Genomic DNA, 25,073 nt, shown 5'->3' with positions numbered 1-25,073 from the left:
GGTTCTTCTGTCTGTAAGTATGATGACACTTGCAAATTAGTTTTTATTGGAGGCAGGTTTTTTTTTTTTATAGAGTAGTCGAATATTCATATTGGACAGTCGGATTCGACTGACAGAATTCTGAGTTGAGGACATCGCTATGTAGAAGTGAGTTTATGTGGTAAATGTGGGGAGAAGGAGTGAGACAAGAAACCAAAGCGGTCAAATCAGCCAGGAAGCATGAAGAATATAGTGTTTGGCTCTCTGGTAATTAACTCATGCTGGAGTGGATAAGCAGCCAGAGAAAATGTACATAAGCAAGAGTTGTGGGGGTTTCTTGAGCAGGTGTGCAGGAGCTGCTGAGGGAAGCTTTTCACTTCAGCTCTCTCAACATCTGGAAAATAGAGTTGTAGTAGAACGGGAAATGGGTGGGAATTTATTTTATTATTTTTTGTATTTAGTGAAGTGGAGTTCGGTTCAGTTTGAAACCAGTAGGTGGCGGCAATGCAACATTTTGGATGCCAAACGACTACAACAACAGATGACGCAAACCAGGAAGTTATGGCTGTAACGTCGCCCGCCATGGCTGTAGTGTATTCCGATGTATTCAGGTAAATGAGTTTCAGATGAGCGAACGTTAACAGCTACACGCAGCACAGACAGACGTTAACAGCTACACGCAGCACAGACAGACGTTAACGGCTACACGCAGCACAGACAGACGGTGATATTTGGAGACTCGTGGGAACACAACGGGAAAAATGAAACTGGTTATTTTGCTTCTGCTGTCGTGTCTGTTGGTGGAGGACGTCGACAGCTGGAATGAAGGTCGGTACTTTCAACTTGACAACATAAACATTCTAAAACATTCCTAGCTTATTACCTGCTGTAGTGTTTGCTAGCTGACAGGAAATAAACGGTTGAAAGCTAACGTTACACTGACGGAGGGAATACACGACATGCACAACTTCTTTACTTCCTGAAATGAGTCCAGCTTCTTCATTTCCTGTCCTACACTATTGGATGAAGTGATGAATCAGGTGTGCCTGATCATTGTTGTGACTGCAGCACACCTGACATTAATCACTTCATCCAATAGTGATGACAGGAAATAAAGAAGCTGTACTCATTTCAGGAAGTAGTGGAGTAGTGCATATAGCCCATAAGGTTTCAAACTGTTCCCTGGCAACATAATTCCAGTGAAGCAGTCTAGATGAATAAGATTGAGTTTAATCATCAACCCATAACATCAATGGATACAGTAACGTTGTGTGTAATAGTGTGCAGTGTAGTGTAGTTTACGACAGAATAAAAAGCAAGTGTTCTAACTTCCGGTGTTGTGTCGCACCCCCCCCCCCGAGATATTTCCTTATTTACATTTTTTGGGCGATTTCTTTTCTGTAGAAAGTTGTAGAAGTGAAAAGCTAATTTCATGTGTATCTAATGTATGTATATATTTTGGAAATGAGGTTACAGAACGTTTGTTTAAAAATAATTGTGTGTGGGGGTAATAAGAAATCAACGTTGATAAAATGGTATGACACTTACCAATTTTAGTAATGCAGTAAATACATTGAATAAACGCAAATGCATTGTTATACAGTAATGAGCATTGGTATATTACCAATAAAGATGATGGAATGCAAGTACTTACTTCTCTGGAAGCTTTAGATTACATTTGACTAGAAAAAAACAAAACAAAAAACTGTCTTTGCCTCATTGGCTACTGAGCAAAAAAGGTGTCAGACAGGCTCCTCCTATTTGAGATGCTGTCCCCAGAGTGTTTTGATAGACAGGTGTGTCTCTACAGGCAGCGTGCTGCTGCGTGACGTGCAGGTGTTGACGCTGTACCAGGGCAGACACACCACGGCCAGGCGCTCCAGCCCCGTGCTGCAGCTGCAGTGTGTGGGAGGCTCTGCCGGCTGCACCGCCTTCAGCCCAGAGGTGGTCCAGTGTCACAACAAAGGCTGGGATGGGACCGACGCACAGGTGAGGAGAGAGGGACTGAGGGACAGGTGGATGTAGTTAGTACTGTATTGGGACAAGGGCTGAGTACACGTAGTCATACCTGGATTGGCAAAGGGAGACGTCCCCTGTATCGCTACTTTAATCTCTTATGGGATATTTCCATGCTTCCCATTCATTGTGTATTGGAGGCAAACATGTCTGCCGATATGACGCTTTAATTATGCCCAAATGCTCAATGCTTAATGAATAAAAAAATAAAAAAAAAATAAAAAAACAACTAAATACATAAATAAAAAATATGGCATGTTTTACATAACCGAAGTTGAAGTAATTTTCTATTGAATGTGTACATTTTGAAAAGCATTGTATTTATGTCTGTATCTGCCAGTGGGCTACTCCTTTTTCTTCTTTTTTCTTTTTAATTGGGGGGCGGGGTATGCATGTTAATTGGGGGGCGGGCTATGCATGTTAATTGGGGGGCGGGGTATGCATGCATTCATCGGCAATCGGCCAAAAGAGTTGGAAAATATCAGCGTATCGGATATTAGCGAATCCCTCCTGCATCCCTCCCTTTCACTTGGAGCAAAAACAATAAAGATGGGGGGGAGATCTAATCGTTCCCCCGCTCGTTATTTTTTGTTTTATGTGAAATGTTTTATGGTCACTCAGGATTCAGTAGGTCACAGGTCACAGGTCAAAGGTTGACTTGGTTCCAGCCTTAAAACCCGGGGCAAGAGACGTCACGTGACTGTTAAGCTCTATAGAATTGTCTCCTGCTCGGGGACTACAGGTGCAAATGAGCTCTTAAGCTAACCCTGGCACATTTACATTTACATTGATATTGATGTTGATTAATGTGCACTGTCCCTGATGAAAAAAATAAAAAAAACTAAGCGCTGTCTGTCCCTCCTTGTCTCCCCCCCACAGTGGGAATGTAAGACAGACATGGACAACGCCTACCGCTTTGGCCGCATCGAGGTGAGCTGCGAGGGCTACAGCCACCCTGACGACGCCTACGTCCTGAAGGGCTCCTGTGGGCTGGAGTACACGCTGGAGCTGACGGAGGAGGGCCGGAGGACGCAAGGGGCCGGGGGCTCACACTATGGCTCCAAGGGGTTTGGAGGTAGGAGGGTGAATCGATGTAGGCTCAAACAGACCCTGATAGATGTAGGCTCAAACAGACCCTCATAGACAGTAATGAACCTTGACTCGTGTCTCAAAGTAGCCATGTTGGCTCCTTGAATTTGAGGGACTTGGGCCTGGAAAGTCCTGAATTTGATGTTTTAGAAGAAGAACCCTGAATATGAACATGTCTTTGGAATCTCTTTCTCTGCCTGTTATGTGTCTCAGGTTTGGGGGATTTTGCCTCTAGCTTCTTCAGCGGTTTCTCCGGCAACAAGCATCGTCACCATGGTAACCAACAACCTCACCAGAGCTCCCAGCCTCCTGCCAGCCAGGACTCCGGCAGCCTGCTGGTGGTGGCTGTGCTGCTGCTGCTAGCCTACGGCGTCTACAAGCTGTTCCTCAGCTCCAGCACTGAGGGCCACCAGGGGGCGTACCCTGGAGACGAGCACCGTGGCCACACCGCAGGACCCCCGCCCCCCGGGTTCAAACCTGACTTTACGGGTAGGTCATGCAGACTCATATAGGGTACCTGACTTTACGGGTAGGTCATGCAGACTCATATAGGGTACCTGACTTTACGGGTAGGTCATGCAGACTCATATAGGGTACCTGACTTTACGGGTAGGTCATGCAGACTCATATAGGGTACCTGACTTTACGGGTAGGTCATGCAGACTCATATAGGGTACCTGACTTTACGGGTAGGTCATGCAGACTCATATAGGGTACCTGACTTTACGGGTAGGTCATGCAGACTCATATAGGGTACCTGACTTTACGGGTAGGTCATGCAGACTCATATAGGGTACCTGACTTTACGGGTAGGTCATGCAGACTCATATAGGGTACCTGACTTTACGGGTAGGTCATGCAGACTCATATAGGGTACCTGACTTTACGGGTAGGTCATGCAGACTCATATAGGGTACCTGACTTCACGGGTAGGTCATGCAGACTCATATAGGGTACCTGACTTTACGGGTAGGTCATGCAGACTCATATAGGGTACCTGACTTCACGGGTAGGTCATGCAGACTCATATAGGGTACCTGACTTTACGGGTAGGCATGCAGACTCATATAGGGTACCTGACTTTACGGGTAGGTCATGCAGACTCATATAGGGTACCTGACTTTACGGGTAGGTCATGCAGACTCATATAGGGTACCTGACTTTACGGGTAGGTCATGCAGACTCATATAGGGTACCTGACTTTACGGGTAGGTCATGCAGACTCATATAGGGTACCTGACTTTACGGGTAGGCATGCAGACTCATATAGGGTACCTGACTTTACGGGTAGGTCATGCAGACTCATATAGGGTACCTGACTTTACGGGTAGGTCATGCAGACTCATATAGGGTACCTGACTTTACGGGTAGGTCATGCAGACTCATATAGGGTACCTGACTTTACGGGTAGGTCATGCAGACTCATATAGGGTACCTGACTTTACGGGTAGGTCATGCAGACTCATATAGGGTACCTGACTTTACGGGTAGGTCATGCAGACTCATATAGGGTACCTGACTTTACGGGTAGGTCATGCAGACTCATATAGGGTACCTGACTTTACGGGTAGGTCATGCAGACTCATATAGGGTATCTGACTTTACGGGTAGGTCATGCAGACTCATATAGGGTACCTGACTTTACGGGTAGGTCATGCAGACTCATATAGGGTACCTGACTTTACGGGTAGGTCATGCAGACTCATATAGGGTACCTGACTTTACGGGTAGGTCATGCAGACCCATATAGGGTACCTGACTTTACGGGTAGGTCATGCAGACCCATATAGGGTACCTGACTTTACGGGTAGGTCATGCAGACTCATATAGGGTACCTGACTTTACGGGTAGGTCATGCAGACTCATATAGGGTACCTGACTTTACGGGTAGGTCATGCAGACTCATATAGGGTACCTGACTTTACGGGTAGGTCATGCAGACTCATATAGGGTACCTGACTTTACGGGTAGGTCATGCAGACTCATATAGGGTACCTGACTTTACGGGTAGGTCATGCAGACTCATATAGGGTACCTGACTTTACGGGTAGGTCATGCAGACTCATATAGGGTACCTGACTTTACGGGTAGGTCATGCAGACTCATATAGGGTACCTGACTTTACGGGTAGGTCATGCAGACCCATATAGGGTACCTGACTTTACGGGTAGGTCATGCAGACTCATATAGGGTACCTGACTTTACGGGTAGGTCATGCAGACTCATATAGGGTACCTGACTTCACGGGTAGGTCATGCAGACTCATATAGGGTACCTGACTTTACGGGTAGGTCATGCAGACTCATATAGGGTACCTGACTTTACGGGTAGGTCATGCAGACTCATATAGGGTACCTGACTTTACGGGTAGGTCATGCAGACTCATATAGGGTACCTGACTTTACGGGTAGGTCATGCAGACTCATATAGGGTACCTGACTTTACGGGTAGGTCATGCAGACTCATATAGGGTACCTGACTTTACGGGTAGGTCATGCAGACCCATATAGGGTACCTGACTTTACGGGTAGGTCATGCAGACTCATATAGGGTACCTGACTTTACGGGTAGGTCATGCAGACTCATATAGGGTACCTGACTTCACGGGTAGGTCATGCAGACTCATATAGGGTACCTGACTTTACGGGTAGGTCATGCAGACTCATATAGGGTACCTGACTTTACGGGTAGGTCATGCAGACTCATATAGGGTACCTGACTTCACGGGTAGGTCATGCAGACTCATATAGGGTACCTGACTTTACGGGTAGGTCATGCAGACTCATATAGGGTACCTGACTTTACGGGTAGGTCATGCAGACTCATATAGGGTACCTGACTTTACGGGTAGGTCATGCAGACTCATATAGGGTACCGCAGGGATGACATCTTTTTGTAGGCCATAGTTAGCAGCATCCCCTGGTTCTCTCATCTGGATGTCAATGGGATTTTTATATGGGGCTTTTGGTTAGATGCCTGAAATCCGCTTTGCAAACTAGGGGGAATTCCCCCCTTATGTTCTTCAGATAGGGGGGATTTATCATTTTTTGGGGGGGATTTATTTGGTCGCTGGCTAAAAGTTTTGGTCGTTTGAAGCTACGGATGGGTGATATGGCCTCTAAATAATATCTTTATATTTTAGGCTATATCGCGATCAGTGGGGGTAACTCATTACAAAAGTAACATTACATGTAATATATTACTTTTAGTAGTAACTGTAATATAACTCATTACAATATGATTTCAGTAATATTATACCAGATACTCTGTCAAGTAACACAAGTTACAAATTGAGTTACTTTTAATTGTGTTTTTCTGCAAATAACCACTATAGATGACAATAACAAAGGAAAACGATAACATTTTAGAATTGTGGACGGTTTACACTGACTTGAAGATGGTATATAATATAATATATAATGTTTGATATGATCGTAGTTAAGATTAGCTTAAAATGTACATTTTAAAATCTTGCATCCACTCTTGGTTACTGTTCAGACTATCCTGGTGCCAAGCCGGGCTATCCTGGTGCCAACCCGGGCTATCCTGGTGCCAACCCGGGCTATCCTGGTGCCAACCCAGGCTACGGCTTCCGCAGCGACTACAACAGCTCTGGACAGCACTACCCAGGGGGCCGTGCAGCAGGGGGTACAGGAGGCGGCTTCTGGACGGGCATGGGGGCAGGAGGGCTGATGGGATATCTCTTCGGGCGCCAGAGGTGAGTGGATGGACAGACAGACAGCAATGACTGACAGCAATGACTGAGTCAACCAGAGAGAAAAACACCTGTTATGAATGTTCATATTAGGGATGCACGATGATATCGGTATGGTATCGATGGATACCATACCCTGATGTGATGAGATATGACGGCTAACCCTATGCCAGCCAGTAGGATTCATCTGACAGTTTTGTTTGAAATGTTACATGAATAAAAATATGCCATTTTTCCCTACCCTAAGTTGAAGTATTTTGCTCAGTGAATGTGTACATTTGTAAAAACATTGTATTTATGTCTGCATCTGCCAGTGCGCCATCACAATAAGAATATGCATAATAATGTGTTCATTCCACTACAGGAGAGACTTGGATGTGCAAAAAAAAATCCAATATCGTCCTTTCATATTTCATACACAAATGTCAACTTGGGTATCAAAATGATCAAAGAAAATAGGCAGTGTAAAATTTTCTTTACTGAGGGATCAGGACGTTGGTAAACAAACGGCTTCAACAGACTTCTGGGGGCAACTGCTGTGAAACCACGCCCTCTTTGAGTCTTGAACTACTCCATACTTTAAGCTCGACACTCCATTTAAACTTTAAACCAGTCACCACTTTTAGGACTCTATCACCTTAGTTCAGCTTTAATTTATCTTATGTGCTGTTTCAGAAATCTCTCTAGCAGGCTGTACTTTTTACTAAATTCAGACATTTTAAAACTGCGGCAGTTCACATGACTTTAACATGACATATTATACATCAGACCCTTTAGCTACTTCTGCTCTCTCACTCACAATATCAAAATAGAAGCGATGTGATGTGATGAGCTATTAAGGTTTGTTTGGCACTTTTCAGCTTCATTTCATACTAGTTAACTGCTGCAGTGGCACCCGGAAGTGCTTTTTTGTTGTCGTGATGTCATGCTGATTCATCCTATATTCCAATGTTGTTGTTGTTTTACCCCTGATGTCTTTGCACCCCCAAAAACTAAATCCTTGGGTGATGACACTGTCTATATATAGATCTATAGATGGATAGACGACACTGTCTATAGATCTATAGATAGATAGATGACACTGTCTATCTATCTATAGATCGATAGATGACACTGTCTATCTATAGATCTATAGATAGATGACACTGTCTATCTATAGATCTATACATAGACGACACTGTCTATCTATCTATAGATCTATAGATAGATAGATGACACTGTCTATCTATAGATCTATAGATAGATGACACTGAGAATTCCCGTGTCACGTAGAGCTTCATGTGACGTAGATCTTGTGCTGTGTGTTTGTTTGGCAGGACTCAACCCCACAGCTATAATAACTACAGCCATCACTCTGACAGCAGACCTCCTCCTGCCACCTTCAGCACTGGCACACGCACCGCCTCAGGTACAACAAGTCAATGGTTATTATCATACACAGAGAGTTGGGTTAACTCCCTGCTCAGGTTACTCCTAGCAATTTAACTCCCAGGCCCCCCTGTGGCTGAAAATGGAGGCCAGCTCTATTGTCAACTCTTCCCTGCCAGCTATGCTATTTGCTAACTTAGAGAAACCTGGGACCTTAGAAAACTTTAATTTAAGTTTCGTCATGAAAAACTATGTCCGGATTTTAAACCGCTATCTTCGGCTGCTCAGAATCCTCTCTCGACTTCCCGACAGCTGTGCAACAGTCTCTGACATGGGACAATTGTCGCCAAGAAACTCATTCTGCAGGAATGGAAGTCCCCCTCTCCACCCTCTTTTCAGCTGTGTTTGGCGGACATGATCTCTGTTATATGGATGGAGAGACTCAGGTTCCTGAGGACCAACTCACTTAAAAGATTTCTAGCTATTTAAGACCCGTTTCTGGCCTACCTTGACGAGGTTAGGGGGCGACGGGTGACTCGCCCGGTTGGTCTCCCATGGACCCCCTTGTGCGAGATCCCATGCATAGCGTCTTTTGCGGGCACGTAGGCACATTGTGCGGCTGGTGGCACCAGGTACCATGTGTACATTTTGTTTATTTGTTTGTTTTTTCATTTAATTTCTTTTCCCGTATGCGTTTGCTTTTGTTTGTTGATGTTCTAAAAATTGCAAAATAAAAATATTGGGGGGGAAACTGCTCAGGTTAGGCCAATATCTCTACTTAGCAGGTTAGGTTACATATTACAATTATCCAATAATCATTGTCATGAAATAGTTTTGTTTTTTTAAGCCTCAGTGCAGTGCTGGTGTTTGTGTTGGCAGGTTTTGGGGGAACCAAGAGAAGATAGAACCCATGGAGGTGGAGGATCTCTTCAGTAGATTACGACCAGGAGACAAGACCCAGACCGAGATAGGCCCACATCCATGGAGAACATACGAGCATCTTTCTTCATGTTGGTCAAAAACTACAAGAGACAGTCAATTATGTGGAGATTGTGTGATGCAACAATATGGAACCTTGCTAATCAGTTATACAAGTATCTCTTAACCCATTGATACCTGATGCAGCATTTGTGTGTATCCCTTCAAGTTTGCACGTGGTTCGCGGTCTTAAAGGGATACACACACAAATGCTGCATAAGGTATCAATGGGTTAAGTGATCACTTTCATACCAACCACTGATTAAGCCTGATCTGATCTGAGCTTGTTTAGAAGAACATGGACTTTCTTAATGGTTTCCCCACTTGTTTTTGTCTTTAATTATCACTCTTATAGACCCCTCTCCCCCATAGACATCAATTCCCATAGGAAGAATTAGAACATATTATGTTTCTTATACTGTATGTTTGCTGTCACACACAATACCTGTAAAGTAATGGATGTGTTGGATATGTTTAGATATCTGCTGTTGTATTTTTTTTCTCTTTTAGTCCCCCTCCCTCAAGGACTACCCAAGCTATCCTGCACCTCAGGTGTTCTTCAAATATAAGTATATTCCTCTTGATGTGTGCTGAGCCAGAATGAGTTATTTTCAATGGAAAGAAGTAGATTCTGTGCATTCCCTACACTGCGGGTTAGGGTGTCTGCGGAGGGGCGCAGGAGAGACAGGCCAGACAAGGGAGAGAGGAGCCTAGGTTATAGAGGTGGCCTACAGGTGTCTCTTCAGTTCCTCTCCGCCTCCTCCTCCTTCCCTCTCCTCCTGTCTGGCCTCCTCCCTCTTGTCTCCCTCCCATCTGGCCGCCTTTTTTTTTTGTTACTACTGGACTACAGTCCAGCTCAAACACACAAAATGTACGGCAAGTAAAAAAAGATGTAGTTAAGATTAAAGGGTTAACTTACTTAACCACAACCACCTTTGTGTTTATGGCACCAATCAAACATTCTTGAATGTTAGTTGTTGGCGAATGGTTAATTGGTGTGACTGCACACTTCTTTACTCCAGATGAGCGCTGTCACCTCAACTTCATTTTACAGTTTATTTTCACTCTTTAATTGTGCTGATACTATGAGCATTTTTTTCTAATTGTATATTTGCTGTAGAGGTTTTAAACATGGTATATATTAAACTTAACCATGCCATAACAATTCCAAACTCAAGTATGACACAAACACCGCCATGTACAGTATATTTAAATTGTATTAACGTTTTTCACACTTTTCCTGGAAAGGTACAAATAAAATGGTCAAAAGCCTCAGAAAATGTAGTGTCTGACTCAACCTGGACGAAACAGAACAATGTAAACACATAAACGTATGCGTAAATAACGGCACGCACACCAGCATGCCAACATAGAATACACAGAAAATAAAGATGGGGGGTAGATTTACATTATGTGCTAACAAGGTGTTTCATCCCTAGTCAGTCTCAAGCCGCTTTCATATTCACAGTACAAAAAATGTAACCAAAAACTTCTATTGCAAAAATTAACAAACATCTATTCCAGATTTCAGCCTGATCAAATATTCCCACTGTTCACTTGGAAGTCCAAAAATGTAATGACAGACTATAAACAACCGGGGAGACGCCATTTATTCTCCTTGTTTTTGTCTCATTAAAAAGGTGTTGCATTGTTAGTCTATCCGCTGGATGAGCTTTTCCTCCGTCATGCAGTAGAGGGCGATGTGGGTGAGGTCAGAGATGAAGGCGTCACAGCCTCGCCTGCTGATGCCTTTACAGCCTCTGAGGTCCAGCAGAGTCAGAGAGGACAGACGCTTCAGGTAGGACAGACAGCCATCAGTCAGGAAGTTACAACCTGCAGGGAGAGACAGGGTCAGAGAGGACAGATGCTTCAGGTAGGACAGACAGCCGTCTGTCAGGAAGTTACAACCTGCAGGGAGAGACAGGGTCAGAGAGGACAGATGCTTCAGGTAGGACAGACAGCCGTCAGTCAGGAAGTTACAACCTGCAGGGAGAGACAGGGTCAGAGAGGACAGATGCTTCAGGTAGGACAGACAGCCATCAGTCAGGAAGTTACAACCTGCAGGAAGAGACAGGGTCAGAGAGGACAGATGCTTCAGGTAGGACAGACAGCCGTCAGTCAGGAAGTTACAACCTGCAGGGAGAGACAGGGTCAGAGAGGACAGATGCTTCAGGTAGGACAGACAGCCATCAGTCAGGAAGTTACAACCTGCAGGAAGAGACAGGGTCAGAGAGGACAGCAGTCTGTCAGGAAGTTATCGTGCATTCCTTTATAACTGGGAAGTGGTAATCTTACGACTTCAAAGGTCATGAGCTGGGACGGTGACGTCACCAGAGCTGCTATTTCCCATTCCAAACTCGTAGGAGCCTCAGCAGCCCCGAACTCAAAAATCCAAGATGGCTGCGCCGTGCAACAACAGTAGTTATAATCGTAGTAATGTTGTTTAGCACTTCTGTTTTGTTTGTGTCTCATTAAATCAGCGGTACACACAGCACTGCCTAACATCTATCTGTGTGGACATGAGGCTGCAGTGTTTGTATGCTCGAAATGCCACGAAATGCCATGTTGTCAACTGTTATTGCTAACAATGGCTAGCCTGGCTAGCGAGTGGATCTGACCAGTGAACAGTGAACTTCCCAGCTCAACTTTTCTGCAAATGGAACGCTAACAAAACGATGATGTGATGTCATTTAGCCTCCACATCCCAGTTATTTTGCGATAAAGGAACGCACGATTACAACCTGCAGGAAGAGACTGGGTCAGACACTATCTTCTAATCTATATCATTGGTTTCCAAACTGTGGTCCGCCAGAGAATTGCAGATTTCTTTTTACAGACAAGTTTTTACATAAATTAACCCTGAGTACTAGTAGCCGTATTTGGCGGATTTTTGAACATTTACTTTCAGAGGCTGCAGCAGGCTCAGTTTTAAAGCCAGAGTGAAGTTTCTGGTATCATATGAAACTAGAAGACTTGAGGAATCGATTTGTACCAACCATGTCATGCTAGTTTGTCAGGGAGGTAGCTAATAAATAACACTCCAAAGTTAGGCTACATTTGGCGAGGGAAAAAACATTTTCAAAGGGGTCGTCTTTTTCACAGCCAATTGTTGTTGGCAGGTGTGCGTGTGTGCGTGTGCCCATATTGAAGCAGCTAGTAGCCCTATATTGTTATTTAGCCTTTCTGCTGCTATTGCATGGTTAAATCAGCTAATTTTATTTGATGCGAGGGGAACTATGGTTTCATTTAGAGTAGAGAGAGTCAAAGTCTGACACTGTGCACCCACCAGCCAGTGTGAGCTCGCTGAGGTTGTTGCGGGTGTGGCTCCCGGCCGCTGCCAGCAGGGCGATGGAGGCGTCGGTGACGTCCTTACAGTGAGCCAGGTCCAGCCTCTCCAGCTGGGGCATGTGGCGCTGCAGCAGCCTCAGGGTCGACTCGCTCACCTCCAGACCAGACAGACGCAACGTTACCATGTTCCTCAGTCTGCTGCGAGAGGACTCCCAACCTGGAGGGAAGACACACACACAGAGGGAGAGAGAGAGACACACACAGAGGGAGAGAGAGACACAGAGGGAGAGAGAGACAAACACACACAGGGAGAGAGAGACACACACACACAGAGGGAGAGAGAGAGACACACACACAGAGGGAGAGAGAGACACACACACAGAGGGAGAGAGAGACACACACACAGAGGGAGAGAGAGAGACAAACACACACAGAGGGGAGAGAGAGAGACAAACACACACAGGGAGAGAGAGACACACACACACAGAGGGAGAGAGAGACACACACACAGAGGGAGAGAGAGACACACACACAGAGGGAGAGAGAGACACACACACAGAGGGAGAGAGAGAGACAAACACACACAGAGGGGAGAGAGAGAGACAAACACACACAGGGAGAGACACACACACAGAGGGAGAGAGAGAGACACACACACAGAGGGAGAGAGACACACACACAGAGGGAGAGAGAGAGACACACACACAGAGGGAGAGAGAGACACACACACACAGAGGGAGAGAGAGAGACACACACACAGAGGGAGCGAGACACACACACAGAGGGAGAGAGAGACACACACACACAGAGGGAGAGAGAGACAAACACACACAGAGGGAGAGAGAGAGACACACACACAGAGGGAGAGAGACACACACACAGAGGGAGAGAGAGACACACACACACAGAGGGAGAGAGAGAGACACACACACAGGGAGAGAGAGACACACACACAGAGGGAGAGAGAGAGACACACACACACACAGAGGGAGAGAGAGAGACACACACACAGAGGGAGAGAGAGAGACAAACACACACAGAGGGGAGAGAGACAAACACACACAGGGAGAGAGAGACACACACACACAGAGGGAGAGAGACACACACACACAGAGGGAGAGAGAGACACACACACAGAGGGAGAGAGAGAGACAAACACACACAGAGGGGAGAGAGAGACACACACACACAGAGGGAGAGAGAGAGACAAACACACACAGAGGGGAGAGAGAGACAAACACACACAGGGAGAGAGAGACACACACACACAGAGGGAGAGAGAGAGACACACACAGAGAGGGAGAGAGAGACACAGAGGGAGAGAGAGACAAACACACACAGGGAGAGAGAGAGACACACACACAGAGGGAGAGAGAGAGACACACACACAGAGGGAGAGAGAGAGACACACACACACACACACACACACACAGAGGGACACACACACACACACACACACACACACACACACACACACACACACACAGGGAGAGAGAGAGATAGTTTGCCACAAACCAATACAAGGTCAATGGTAGCCTGGGTAAACCCATCCCCCAGTGACCTGCTCTCAGACCTGTTCTCAGTCACGTGGGGGCTGGGTTTACCTAGGCTAGGTCAATGGGCTCATGCTCCTGCCTGTGCAAGCTGACTGAAGCTCACTGAAATGAAACTCAGAAATATCCCTTTAAGAGGCGCTGACCGTTGATATCCGATCCAATTGTTCTCTCCAATATCAGTGTAACCTACTGACCAGGCGGAGTGATCATCTCCTTCATCTGCTCATCTCTGAGGCCTTCACACCAGCGCAGGTCCAGCAGGCGGAGGCAGGGCAGAGTAGGGGAGACAAACGCTGACAGACAGAACCATGACAGACCGGCCACCCTCAACTCCCTCAGACCTGGAGGGAGGGAGGGGAGAGAGGAGGAGGAGGGTGGGAGGAATGGTGGACAGGGAGGAAGACGCCATGGAAAAGAGAGTGGAGAGAGGAGAAAAGAATGAGAGAAGTTAAACTCATATCAAGCATCGGTAATGGTTTCTGTTGAGTGTTCTCTAGAAAACAATTTCCATATTCTTCTTAACCTGACCATTTCCTTTACTTTTCAATGTTTGAGACACAGACAGATAGATATAGATAGACAGATAGATCTATAGATAGACAGACAGACAGACAGATCTATAGATAGACAGATAGATCTATAGATAGATAAATAGATCTATAGATAGATATATCTAGATAGATAGATATATCTATAGATAGATAAATAAATAGATAGACAGATCTATAGATATATCCATAGATAGATATAGATATATCTATAGATAGATAAATAAATAGATAGACAGATAGATCTATAGATATATCCATAGATAGATAGATATATCTATAGATAGATCGATAGACAGATACATAGATGGATGATGTCTTTGATTCCCCCCTTTCAGTTTTTCAATGGCAATTCATTCTGGGAAAGTCTGTGGGCTGTGTTTGTACTTTGAATGATGAGTGGGATATGGCACACGCCAGTAGGGGTGTCATATTTTATTGTTATCGATATACAGTTCATTATCATATTGTCAAACATTCATATTGTGATATTCCTAATATTGTGACCTTTTGAGGTAATGATGTCACACTGTTATGATGTCACACTGTTATGCAGCGTAACGCTGTGACACACACAGCAACAAGCAGCTTGGCTGAAAGTGTCTGACTTCAGTAGCAGTGTGGGAGTGGTCTGTGACTTCAGTAGCAGTGTGGGAGTGGTCTGTGACTTCAGTAGCAGTGTGGGAGTGGTCTGTGACTTCAGTAGCAGTGTGGGAAGTGTCTGTGACTTCAGTAGCAGTGTGGGAGTGGTCTGTGACTTCAGTAGCAGTGTGGGAAGTGTCTGTGACTTCAGTAGCAGTGTGGGAGTGGTCTGTGACTTCAGTAGCAGTGTGGGAAGTGTCTGTGACTTCAGTAGCAGTGTGGGAGTGGTCTGTGACTTCAGTAGCAGTGTGGGAAGTGTCTGTGACTTCAGTAGCAGTGTGGGAAGTGTCTGTGACTTCAGTAGCAGTGTGGGAGTGGTCTGTGACTTCAGTAGCAGTGTGGGAAGTGTCTGTGACTTCAGTAGCAGTGTGGGAGTGGTCTGTGACTTCAGTAGCAGTGTGGGAGTGGTCTGTGACTTCAGTAGCAGTGTGGGAAGTGTCTGTGACTTCAGTAGCAGTGTGGGAGTGGTCTGTGACTTCAGTAGCAGTGTAGGAGTGGTCTGTGACTTCAGTAGCAGTGTAGGAGTGGTCTGTGACTTCAGTAGCAGTGTGGGAGTGGTTAGTTTGTGGGAGTGGTTTGGTTACAAAAAAGCACGTAAAACAAACCACAGTCATATTTGAAGGCATCACAGAAATACCCTGAAATACAGTGGTGTGATTTTAGGGCCCTAGTTTTCAGGTGTGTATGTAATGTAATGTACGTATGCAGGACGTGTTTGCGTTTGTACCTGGTAGCCTGGTGAGCAGACAGTTGAGCTGTTTCTTGGCCAGGGGGGTCCAGGACAGATCCAGAGAGGTGGGCTGGCGTTTAATGATGCCTGCTAAGGCCTGGTTACTGAGCGGGCTGCAGCGGCTCACATCCACATGGCTCCACAGACGCTTGTCGCAGCTCCTACACGTAACATGGAAACATGCTGAATTATAATGTGTGTGTGCGTTAGATGTTGTAGCCTCCTTCGTTCCCCGTGGCGGACTGTGGGACTGTGAGGGATTTCGTCAGCTACTGACCTCATTTGCAACCCTAATATGAGGTTCTAAGTGCAGATGTAGAGTTAGTGTTGGGTTAGTGTTAGTGTTAGTGTTGTGTGTCACTCACCACTTGTACCAGGCCTTACAGACGCTCATGCAGGCCAGCAGCTCGGCTCTGCCCAGGTACCTGAACACGGACACCCACACCTCCTTCTCGCCTCCCCGGTCGTGTCCCACGTCCTTGAAGGAGGGCAGCGACAGCAGGGCTGGAGGTGAGAAGGAGGAAGAGGCCTGAGGAGCAGAGGTCTCCTCCTCGTCTGAAGACCAAGACCCATCCCTGGTGCCTCGCTCGCCATGCTGAGGGTTGCGGCGTGGCCTGCCAGATACAGACGCACAATGTCACAATGGCCATTGAGGTACCCATGAGCAAGGCAGTTACCCATGAGCAAGGCAGCTGAATGACAGTATTGTGTAGTGTTGAGCCCTACCTGCCAGGGCCTCTGGCTGTGGTGCTGTCCAGTGTGGAGTCAGCGCCTTTCAGCCGGGACGGTTTGGAGAGAGCAGACTTGCGCTGGACGAAGCCCGGCTGACCCGGACCCACTGGACCCGTCCTCGGACCCATGGCTGCTTCTAGCTTAGGAACAATGGAGCCTGAGGGAGGACAAGGTACGCCAGGTGTACTTTACTGATATTAGGGTTAGGGGGATTCATTCATGATTTATGAAGTCGCTGCGGTGCCATAATGCGTTGAGCCTTCGCTTGTTTCACAACATTATTGTCCGCTCCGAAGCGCTAATGCCATCCATCCAACCATCGGAGATGCTGTCTGAGGTAGGCTTTAGACGTAAGCTTAGCGTCACCTCACCTAATATCACAGTCAGTCAGTCCCTCTCCTCACATGCTCCAGGTAACGCTTTCTCCATGCAAAAATGCAAACGTTATGTGTGAACAGCCCCACACACAGCAGATTACCCCTGCTCCGTCATTGCCATAGTAATCACTGTGTGGCTGTGCTCCTGTGTGGCCCGCGATGGAATTGCAAAAAAAACAACAAAAAACTTTTTTTTTTTTTTTTTTACAGTGCACCTGAACGCAACATGCAAGATGCCCGCTGAATAAGTGTGCAAATGTTCATGTCATTCTGACCAATACTCCACTTCTGTTATAGCATTTCAGTCTGGAATATGGAATATCTTTCAATAATCTATGATTTAGCTGCTAAATTGTCAAATACCGCCGTCTGCTCGCTACCCAGGCACTTATGTATATACTGACATAACTAACTTAACCTAACTAACTATCCAGTGTGCACAACATTGTCAGCATAAACTCCGGCTGACACCCCAAAAACCTACAATCCGCTACAGAAAAATGTATATTGTTTGTTTATGAACTTCTATCATTTCACGAAAGTGGCCCCCGGGCAAAGCAAGTTGAGTATTCCTGGTGTAGTTGTTACCTGGCTGTGTCTTGGTCTTTTGGGGGCGCTGTAGAGTGACGGTCAGGTAGGAGCCACTCAGATCGTCGTCATTCAGATCAGACACCAGGAGGACCGGGGGCTCTGGGTCTGAATCCCAGTGACCCTCCTCCTCCCCCTCTTCGTCTTCCTCATCCTCGTCCTCCAGCGTGTCCAGGTCCTCGTCCTCAGGGTCAAAGTCCTGCTCCTCGCTGTCCTCATCTTCCTCCTCATCATCATCGTCATCGTCGTTCCTGCGCCTCCGTCTCCGTCGTCGAGTGCGCCCTTCTAGGACCCTATGATTTCAGAAAATGCGGACGGAGTCACAGAATTTGGTCATAAAAATGCTATCAACTGTAAAACACGGAATATTGCAGAATTGCCCATATATATTCTATGGTTGAAATTGATAATAACAAAAAGTAGGGACAATTATTGTAGTAACCTAAATGCTTTCATAATTGTAAGCCTAGAGATAACTGTAGGCCTAGAGAGAAATAATTACGTTTTCGATTGGGGTGTTTTGCTGGGGTGGGGGATTGACAACAAAGTTGTCACCTCACAACTTGGTTGTCACTTTGAGAAACATGTCTGAGAGAGCAAAGTCATACTAAATAATAGTCCTAAATTGAACCTAGAATTTAGGGGAAATTCTAAACAAAATAGGTAAAGTAATTTTGAAAAAAATAATTTTAGAAAAAATAATTTCATAGGGCCCTACCGTTCTTTCTCTGCGTCCTCACTGTCCTCTTCCTCCTCATCGTCGTCGTCATCATCCTCATCGTCGTCTGACTCCTCAGAGTCGTCTCCCCTCCTCTGCATCCTGGAGCCTCCCCGCAGCCTCACCCCTCTCCCCCTCACGCCCCTCCCCCTCTGGTGACTGGACCCGCCCGTCACCACACCTCCTCTGCTTCCTTTGTGGGCGGAGCCTCCTCTCAACACTCCTCTCCTGAACCCCCTCCTGGAGGCGTGTCCTCCCCCGCGGGCCTGTAGGGCCAGGCTCCGCCTCCGAGAGGCTGGAGGGACGGACGGATCGATGCAGACAGGAAGAAAGAAGACAAAAAGAGTAGAGTGATTACTGGAGTCAGTAAGTTAAAATCCTACCTGGCCTGGAGTCACTAAGCTGGAGTCAGTAAGTTGGAGTCAGTAAGCTGGAGTCAGTAAGCTGGAGTCAGTAAGTTGGAGTCAGTAAGCTGGAGTCAGTAAGCTGGAGTCAGTAAGCTGGAGTCAGTAAGCTGGAGTCAGTAAGTTGGAGTCAGTAAGTTGAAGTCAGTAAGTTGGAGTCAGTAAGCTGGAGTCAGTAAGCTGGAGTCAGTAAGTTGGTCCATTTGCTTTAGCTATTTGGACGTCAAATGGACCAACACACAAATGTCATTACTGTAGGACTGAAAGCACCTAGTCAATGATGGTGACATGACTGATGCGTCATTTTGTTTTGAACACAGGTGTGGAAAGCCCGATGGGCAGTATGGACACGCTGTCAACAGAAACCCAATAATATGGTGCTTTGTTTACTATACAAAAGTTCATCCTTGAGTCCAAGTGAATGTTTGAGCCAAATTTGAATAAAGTCCTTCAAGGCGTGTTCGCGATATTGTGAACGAGCATGAGAATGGCAGTCATGAGGTCACAAAATAACCTTGAACTTTGACCACCAAAATCTAATCAGTTTATCCTCGAGTCCAAGTGAATGTTTGAGACAAATTTGAAGAAATTCCGTCAAGGCGCTCTTGAGATATCGCATTAACGATTATTGGACGGAGGGACCCCAAAACATAATGGCTCCGGCCAGTCTATTGCCGGCGGAGGCATAAATATAATTATGCAATTGAAATATTTTGCCCTAAAATGTGAAGATTTTGAGCGGACTCCATCAACACGACTCAACTCCCATATTAGTTCATGGGCCACACCAGATTCCGGTACCTCTCAAGGTGGCAAAACTTTGCTTATGATTTTTGATAAGACACATGTCTGTAGATGAAATTTTGGTATGATAGCCATTCCTGAGTGGTAGCTGTGACACAGTTACCAGCTTGTGAAGTGAACCACCCCTAAAGTCAATTGCATTTTAGACGCTGGTGCATATTGATTAGGCACATGGCCAGGGCATTTTTCAATGTCTTATAATATTGTGTTTGGACCTATTTTGGACCTTCTTAGCTTTCATTTAAGGGCAGTTGTGATTTCTTTCTGACAAATATAGAGGTCACTTGAGCGCTTCAAACCGTCACACATTCTTCCATAATTTTCGCCTAAATTCTAGACTTTCTTTGAGCCCTGTGTGTGTGTGTGTGTGTGTGTGTGTGTGTGTGTGTGTGTGTGTGTGTGTGTGTGTGTGTGTTGTGGCATCAAGGAACATGAGAAACACAAAACACAGAAACTGGACTGCTCACCAGGACTAAGGATTCCGGAAATGTATAATACTAGGCGGGCTCACTATCGCCTGCCCTGCAGCTCGCCGAGCTGGCCCCCTCGCATACACACGCTGCACGGCCTCGCCCACAGCTCGGCTGCTGCGTGGCCTCGCCTGCCCTATTGGCGCGCCGCACGCAATGTCTCCCTCTCTCTCTCCCTCTCCCTCTCCCTCCTCTCTCTTGATCTACCTCAGTCTCTCTCTCTCTCGTGTGTGTGTGTGTCACTGATGGCATCATCAGTGATGTCACAATGATGTCATAATGCCTATGTATGACATCACTGATGGCGTCATCACTGATGACATCACTGAACTATAGCGTGTTTTAGGGCAATCAGCCTTAGGGCAATTAATCTGCCCTAATTTTAAAAATCCGTCAAGTCACCCACATGGGTGCTCTTTACACCCCCTGAAAGTTTCAGCCCGATCGCATGTAAAACGGCATAGCTGTGGCCGGACACAATTCTTGAAACAGAGAAACAGACAGAGTCCACATTGCCAATGGCCATTTAGTCAGGCCTCACTCACAGAGTAGCCTCAGCCAGGAAGGATGACATCACTGATGACATCATCACTGTAGACATAAAGATGACATCACATCATTAGGTAATCATGGGCCCCTTGCTATTCCTTCTCTATATCAGATCTCTGGGCCATGTGATCTCATCTCATGGCTTCTCTTATCACTGCTATGCTGACGACACTCAGCTCTACCTCTCTTCCCCCCCCTCAGACACCCAAATCGAGGCACGTATCGCTGCATGCCTCAAAGACATTGGCGACTGGATGTCTGCCCACCATCTCAAGCTGAATCTTGGTAAGACAGAGCTACTCTTCCTCCCCGGGAAAGACTGTCCCCTCACCGACCTTTCCATCTCCATTGACAACACTACTGTGTTTCCCTCTCAAACAGCTAAGAACCTTGGAGTGATCCTTGACAATCAGCTGTCCAACTCAGCGTACATCGCAGCAACTGCCCGCTCCTGCAGCTTCTCCCTGTACAACATCCGCAAAATCCGTGTATTATGGCCTTAATTCTGCATATGTGCGCTGTGAGGGGGGGGCCTTTATGTGTCCAGGCCCAGGGCCCATCATGCCCACCGTGTGTGTGTGTGTGTGTGTCTGTGTGTGTGATGTGTGATGTCACAGAAATCATTTGCAGAGGTCTACAAGCCCTCCTGCCTGTCACTTCTCAGAAACAAGCCTCTGAGTGGACAGACACCACAAGTGTGAACACGTTTCCTGCTTCAAGAGGAAACGTGCCTGTCTGCTGAGAAAAGGGCCTAAACACCTCCGCCCTTTTCACACCTAGAAAACCCCCACTTTGCACTCATCAAGAACAGCCCAGAAGTTAAAATGCTGACATAAGCATGATCACATCATTTTTAATAATCTATTCATATCCTAATTAATATTAGGTCAATAATAGATTAGTGTAATTGTGTTAATATTCTCATGAAATACTGAGGCCTATAGATTCAAATGTTATTTTCTAATGTTAGAAGTAACTGGTCAAGATGAGCTCTGATAATAAAGCCGTTTTCACACATGCGTACAGGAACATTGCCTGTAAATCAATAACGGCTATTTCCCTTCACACCTGAGGGATCACATGTGTAAAAATACCCGTGAAAGAAGCTGTATTTTGGGGGGCGGCAAAACTATGATGGTGAAATAAGTTCGCTTGTCACAGAATAAATCACACTCGTTTGACTTAAGAGGGCATGTATGTTGTATCCTTCACATTCGCTAACCAGTCTTTGAACTGAAATCTTTGAAGAAGTTGGGATCCCTGTCGGAGAGAAATAGCCTGGTTTATCCGTTCACCTGCGTCGCGTTGAAGCACTTTTTACAGACTGGCTTCGTTTGATGTGTCCAGGGGCTTGCCTTCGCTGTCGGCAACATAAGCAAAATACTTCCACATTTCGCTTCGTGCATTTGCTTTCTCTACAAGCGTTGGGCAGCTTGCAAGACTCTGAACAAGCCGCTGCCATTTTCGCTGTGTCTGTCCTGTGTGTCGGGCTGCTGCTGACTGAAGGACTGGCCAGAGAGCGAGCAGAGAGGGGAGGGGGGAAATCGGCACGCCCACACATGAAGCAGACATACCGCTCTTATCACAAGGTTACAAGTGGTGAAATGTCCACGATGACGGGGGCGCGCTTATACCGGAAAACAACTTTCACACATGAAGGCATTACACCGCTTTCTGGTCATTTCCCGGTATAAAGCGCATGTGTGAAAACGGCTTAAGACTGCTGGTAGCTGGACTTATCTCTGTGTTATGAGGAGCAGGGCGATTGTAGTTCCAGACCTCTAGGGGGGCTCAGCCCCTAATCACAATGTGACATGCATACAGTGCCTCACAGAAGTGGTTGAACACCCCCCCCCCCCCCCCCCCCCACCAGCACCACCACCACCAGCAGCAGCTACACGACTAATATAGCCAGTCCAGTAGTCAATATTCCTTGGAAAATGAAAAATGTAATATGTGCTGTTTGAAGTATCCAACCCCAACTCAAATACACAATGGAGTCCACTGCAATGAATGTGCAAGAAGCTGCCCTGGCATTATAGCTAAACTCACGGAGCACTTTACTGGAACGCCAGACTAATACTGGGTAGCTATCAGCTTTCAGCTCGGTGTTAACCGGCTACCAAAGTGACAGACGTGTTGCATTCTGAGATACTTTTCTGCTGACCAAAGTTGTTGTTTTTGCACCATTCTGTGTACATTCTTGAGACTGTTGTGAGATCAGCAGTTTCAGAAGGGTTGTACCAACAACTGCCGTGCCGCGGTCAAAGTCGCTTATGGTGTGAGTTGCATGTTAGTTAGTTTGTTCAGCCATAGTAACCACACGCAGTGCCAGCATTGGTAAAATAGCTGTTGAATTCAACAATTTGATCATTATAAACTAGGGGTGTAAAATAGGTTAGACACATTCAATAGCTCCCATATTGTAAGAGGCGATGTAAGAGGCTTAGATCGACATCCCCCCCGTCAAAAAACGCAATTGACGAACATGTCCGTCCTTGGCACTCTACGTTACTATTTGAAATGACGAACATGTTCGTCCATGGCACTCAATGAGTTAAACTTGTGTGTTTTTGTTGATTGTTCTATTTGATGTTATGTGTTACTGTATGTCCTGTTTTTATAAGACCAGGGACCATGTTGGAAATAAGTGTTCACACTTTCACATGTTTATCCCTTGGATTTTGTGCTGCTATATCCATAAAATCAATCAATCAATCAGATACTCTGGTACCATAGACCTATGAGAGCATCCTTATGCTTGACCATGGTGTTTGTTATGGCCAATCCATGTCTAAAGCACAGAAGTCCAATAACCGAACACTCAGGTTCAGATCAGGGAAGCCATCCCAATCACGCCCCTCCGTGTGCTGTGAGCATTCCAGTTTTTGTGTTTGGTGTCTCTGATGTTCCTTGATGCCACCGGGCTAAAAGAAATGACACAATTTAGGCAGAAATTGTGGAAAAATGTGTGTCATTGATGGGTTGAAGAGCTCAAGTCACCTCTATATTTGTCAGAAAAATTCACACCTGGCCTTAAATGAAAGCTAAGAAGGTTCCCTTTAAAATAGGACCAAAGACAATAGTACAAAAGATTGAAAAATGTCCTAACCCTAAACCAGGATATGCACCAGCGTCTAAAATGCAATTTAATTTAGGGGTGGTTAAGTTCACGAGCTGGTAACTGTGTCACAGCTACCACTCAGGAATGGCTATCGTACCAAAATATCATCTACAGACATGTATCTTATCAAAAATCATAAGCAAGTTTTGCCACCTTGAGTGGTACCGACAAGTGAAATGTTTGAGCTCTGGCCCACAGACTATATACATACTGTAGGTTTTCAGCAGGGAATAAGACATTGGGAGTAAGAGAAAAAGTGGCTCACATGCATCGCTCGATAAAGAGGCTGACAAACCTTCATCATCGTCGTCACTGGCCGAGTCATCTTCATCTCGACTGTGTCTGTGTCGTCGGTAAATCTTAGCGATGCGAGCGTCCAACAGGGAGGAAGACTTGCGCTTCTGTACAGTCAGGAGGGGCGAGGAGGGAAACAAAGTCAGCGGGAGGAAGAGAAGGAAGGCAACACGGACATGACGAGGAAAGAATGATGGAAGAGAGGGTAGAGAGGAGGAAGGCAACACGGACATGACGAGGAAAGAATGATGGAAGAGAGGGTAGAGAGAAGGAAGGGAACACGGACATGACGAGGAAAGAATGATGGAAGAGAGGGTAGAGAGAAGGAAGAGAACACGGACATGACGAGGAAAGAATGATGGAAGAGAGGGTAGAGAGGAGGAAGGCAACACGGACATGACGAGGAAAGAATGATGGAAGAGAGGGTAGAGAGAAGGAAGAGAACACGGACATGACGAGGAAAGAATGATGGAAGAGAGGGTAGAGAGAAGGAAGAGAACACGGACATGACGAGGAAAGAATGATGGAAGAGAGGGTAGAGAGAAGGAAGAGAACACGGACATGACGAGGAAAGAATGATGGAAGAGAGGGTAGAGAGAAGGAAGAGAACACGGACATGACGAGGAAAGAATGATGGAAGAGAGGGTAGAGAGGAGGAAGGCAACACGGACATGACGAGGAAAGAATGATGGAAGAGAGGGTAGAGAGGAGGAAGGCAACACGGACATGACGAGGAAAGAATGATGGAAGAGAGGGTAGAGAGGAGGAAGGCAACACGGACATGACGAGGAAAGAATGATGGAAGAGAGGGTAGAGAGGAGGGATATAAATGGCCTGCATTTATATAGCGCTTTTATCCAAAGCGCTTTACAATCAGTAGGTAGTCTACATTCACCCATTCATACACCGATGGCGGCAGGCTGCCACGCAGGGTGCCTACACACCATCGGGAGCAAGGAGGGTTAAGTGTCTTGCCCAAGGACACAACGACAGCAGCTGGGAGGGAGCGGGGATCGAACCGCCAACCCTTGCGTCATTGGCCGACCCGCTCTACCTCCTGAGCTAAAGCCGCCCCCGCCGCTTCCATATAATGATTAAAGGCAT

At 46.2% G+C, this 25,073-nt stretch overlaps 2 protein-coding genes across 5 annotated transcripts in view; one reads left to right on the top strand and one right to left on the bottom strand.

Annotated features, from left to right (window-relative positions):
• The first annotated feature begins 561 nt into the window (after window positions 1-561).
• On the top strand, window positions 562-10,417 carry saraf (store-operated calcium entry-associated regulatory factor). Of its 3 annotated transcripts, XR_014553554.1 has the most exons (8): window positions 562-807; window positions 1,787-1,968; window positions 2,875-3,070; window positions 3,298-3,573; window positions 6,583-6,802; window positions 8,116-8,207; window positions 9,047-9,261; window positions 9,367-10,417. XR_014553554.1 is itself a non-coding variant. In XM_083656090.1 (7 exons), the coding sequence occupies exons 1-7, from the start codon at window positions 741-743 to the stop codon at window positions 9,070-9,072; spliced, it is 1,056 nt and encodes a 351-aa protein (XP_083512216.1). In that variant the 5' UTR covers window positions 562-740; the 3' UTR covers window positions 9,073-10,417. The 3 variants fall into 3 exon arrangements, 2 of the variants coding, with proteins under 2 accessions (XP_083512216.1, XP_083512215.1); XM_083656090.1 differs by having other exon boundaries at window positions 1,790-1,968; window positions 9,047-10,417; XM_083656089.1 differs by having other exon boundaries at window positions 9,047-10,417.
• Window positions 10,418-10,561: 144 nt separating this feature from the next.
• Window positions 10,562-25,073, bottom strand: part of kdm2aa (lysine (K)-specific demethylase 2Aa) — a 40,000-nt gene continuing 25,488 nt past the window's right edge. For both annotated transcript variants that reach the window (XM_083656085.1, XM_083656086.1), the window contains 9 exons: window positions 23,971-24,076; window positions 18,325-18,619; window positions 17,607-17,899; window positions 16,636-16,798; window positions 16,275-16,523; window positions 15,907-16,070; window positions 14,184-14,330; window positions 12,432-12,650; window positions 10,562-10,978 (listed from right to left, as the gene is read on the bottom strand). In XM_083656085.1, the coding sequence (XP_083512211.1) occupies window positions 10,797-10,978; window positions 12,432-12,650; window positions 14,184-14,330; window positions 15,907-16,070; window positions 16,275-16,523; window positions 16,636-16,798; window positions 17,607-17,899; window positions 18,325-18,619; window positions 23,971-24,076 (1,818 nt within the window). In that variant the 3' untranslated portion in view covers window positions 10,562-10,796. The remainder of the gene's footprint in view (window positions 10,979-12,431; window positions 12,651-14,183; window positions 14,331-15,906; window positions 16,071-16,274; window positions 16,524-16,635; window positions 16,799-17,606; window positions 17,900-18,324; window positions 18,620-23,970; window positions 24,077-25,073) is intronic.

Source organism: Poromitra crassiceps (genome assembly GCF_964638095.1).
Source record: "Poromitra crassiceps genome assembly, chromosome: 19".
NCBI classification, from domain to species: domain Eukaryota; kingdom Metazoa; phylum Chordata; class Actinopteri; order Beryciformes; family Melamphaidae; genus Poromitra; species Poromitra crassiceps.
The sequence above is the reverse complement of the archived record's forward strand: the minus strand, read 5'-3'. Positions and strand labels throughout refer to the sequence as shown.

Coding starts and splice junctions, on each gene's coding strand:
- saraf (XM_083656089.1), top strand. CDS start 741: ATGAAACTGGTTATTTTGCTTCTGCTGTCGTGTCTGTTGGTGGAGGAC. Junction 808..1,786: donor CGTCGACAGCTGGAATGAAG/GTCGGTACTTTC, acceptor GGTGTGTCTCTA/CAGGCAGCGTGCTGCTGCGT. Junction 3,574..6,582: donor GTTCAAACCTGACTTTACGG/GTAGGTCATGCA, acceptor GTTACTGTTCAG/ACTATCCTGGTGCCAAGCCG.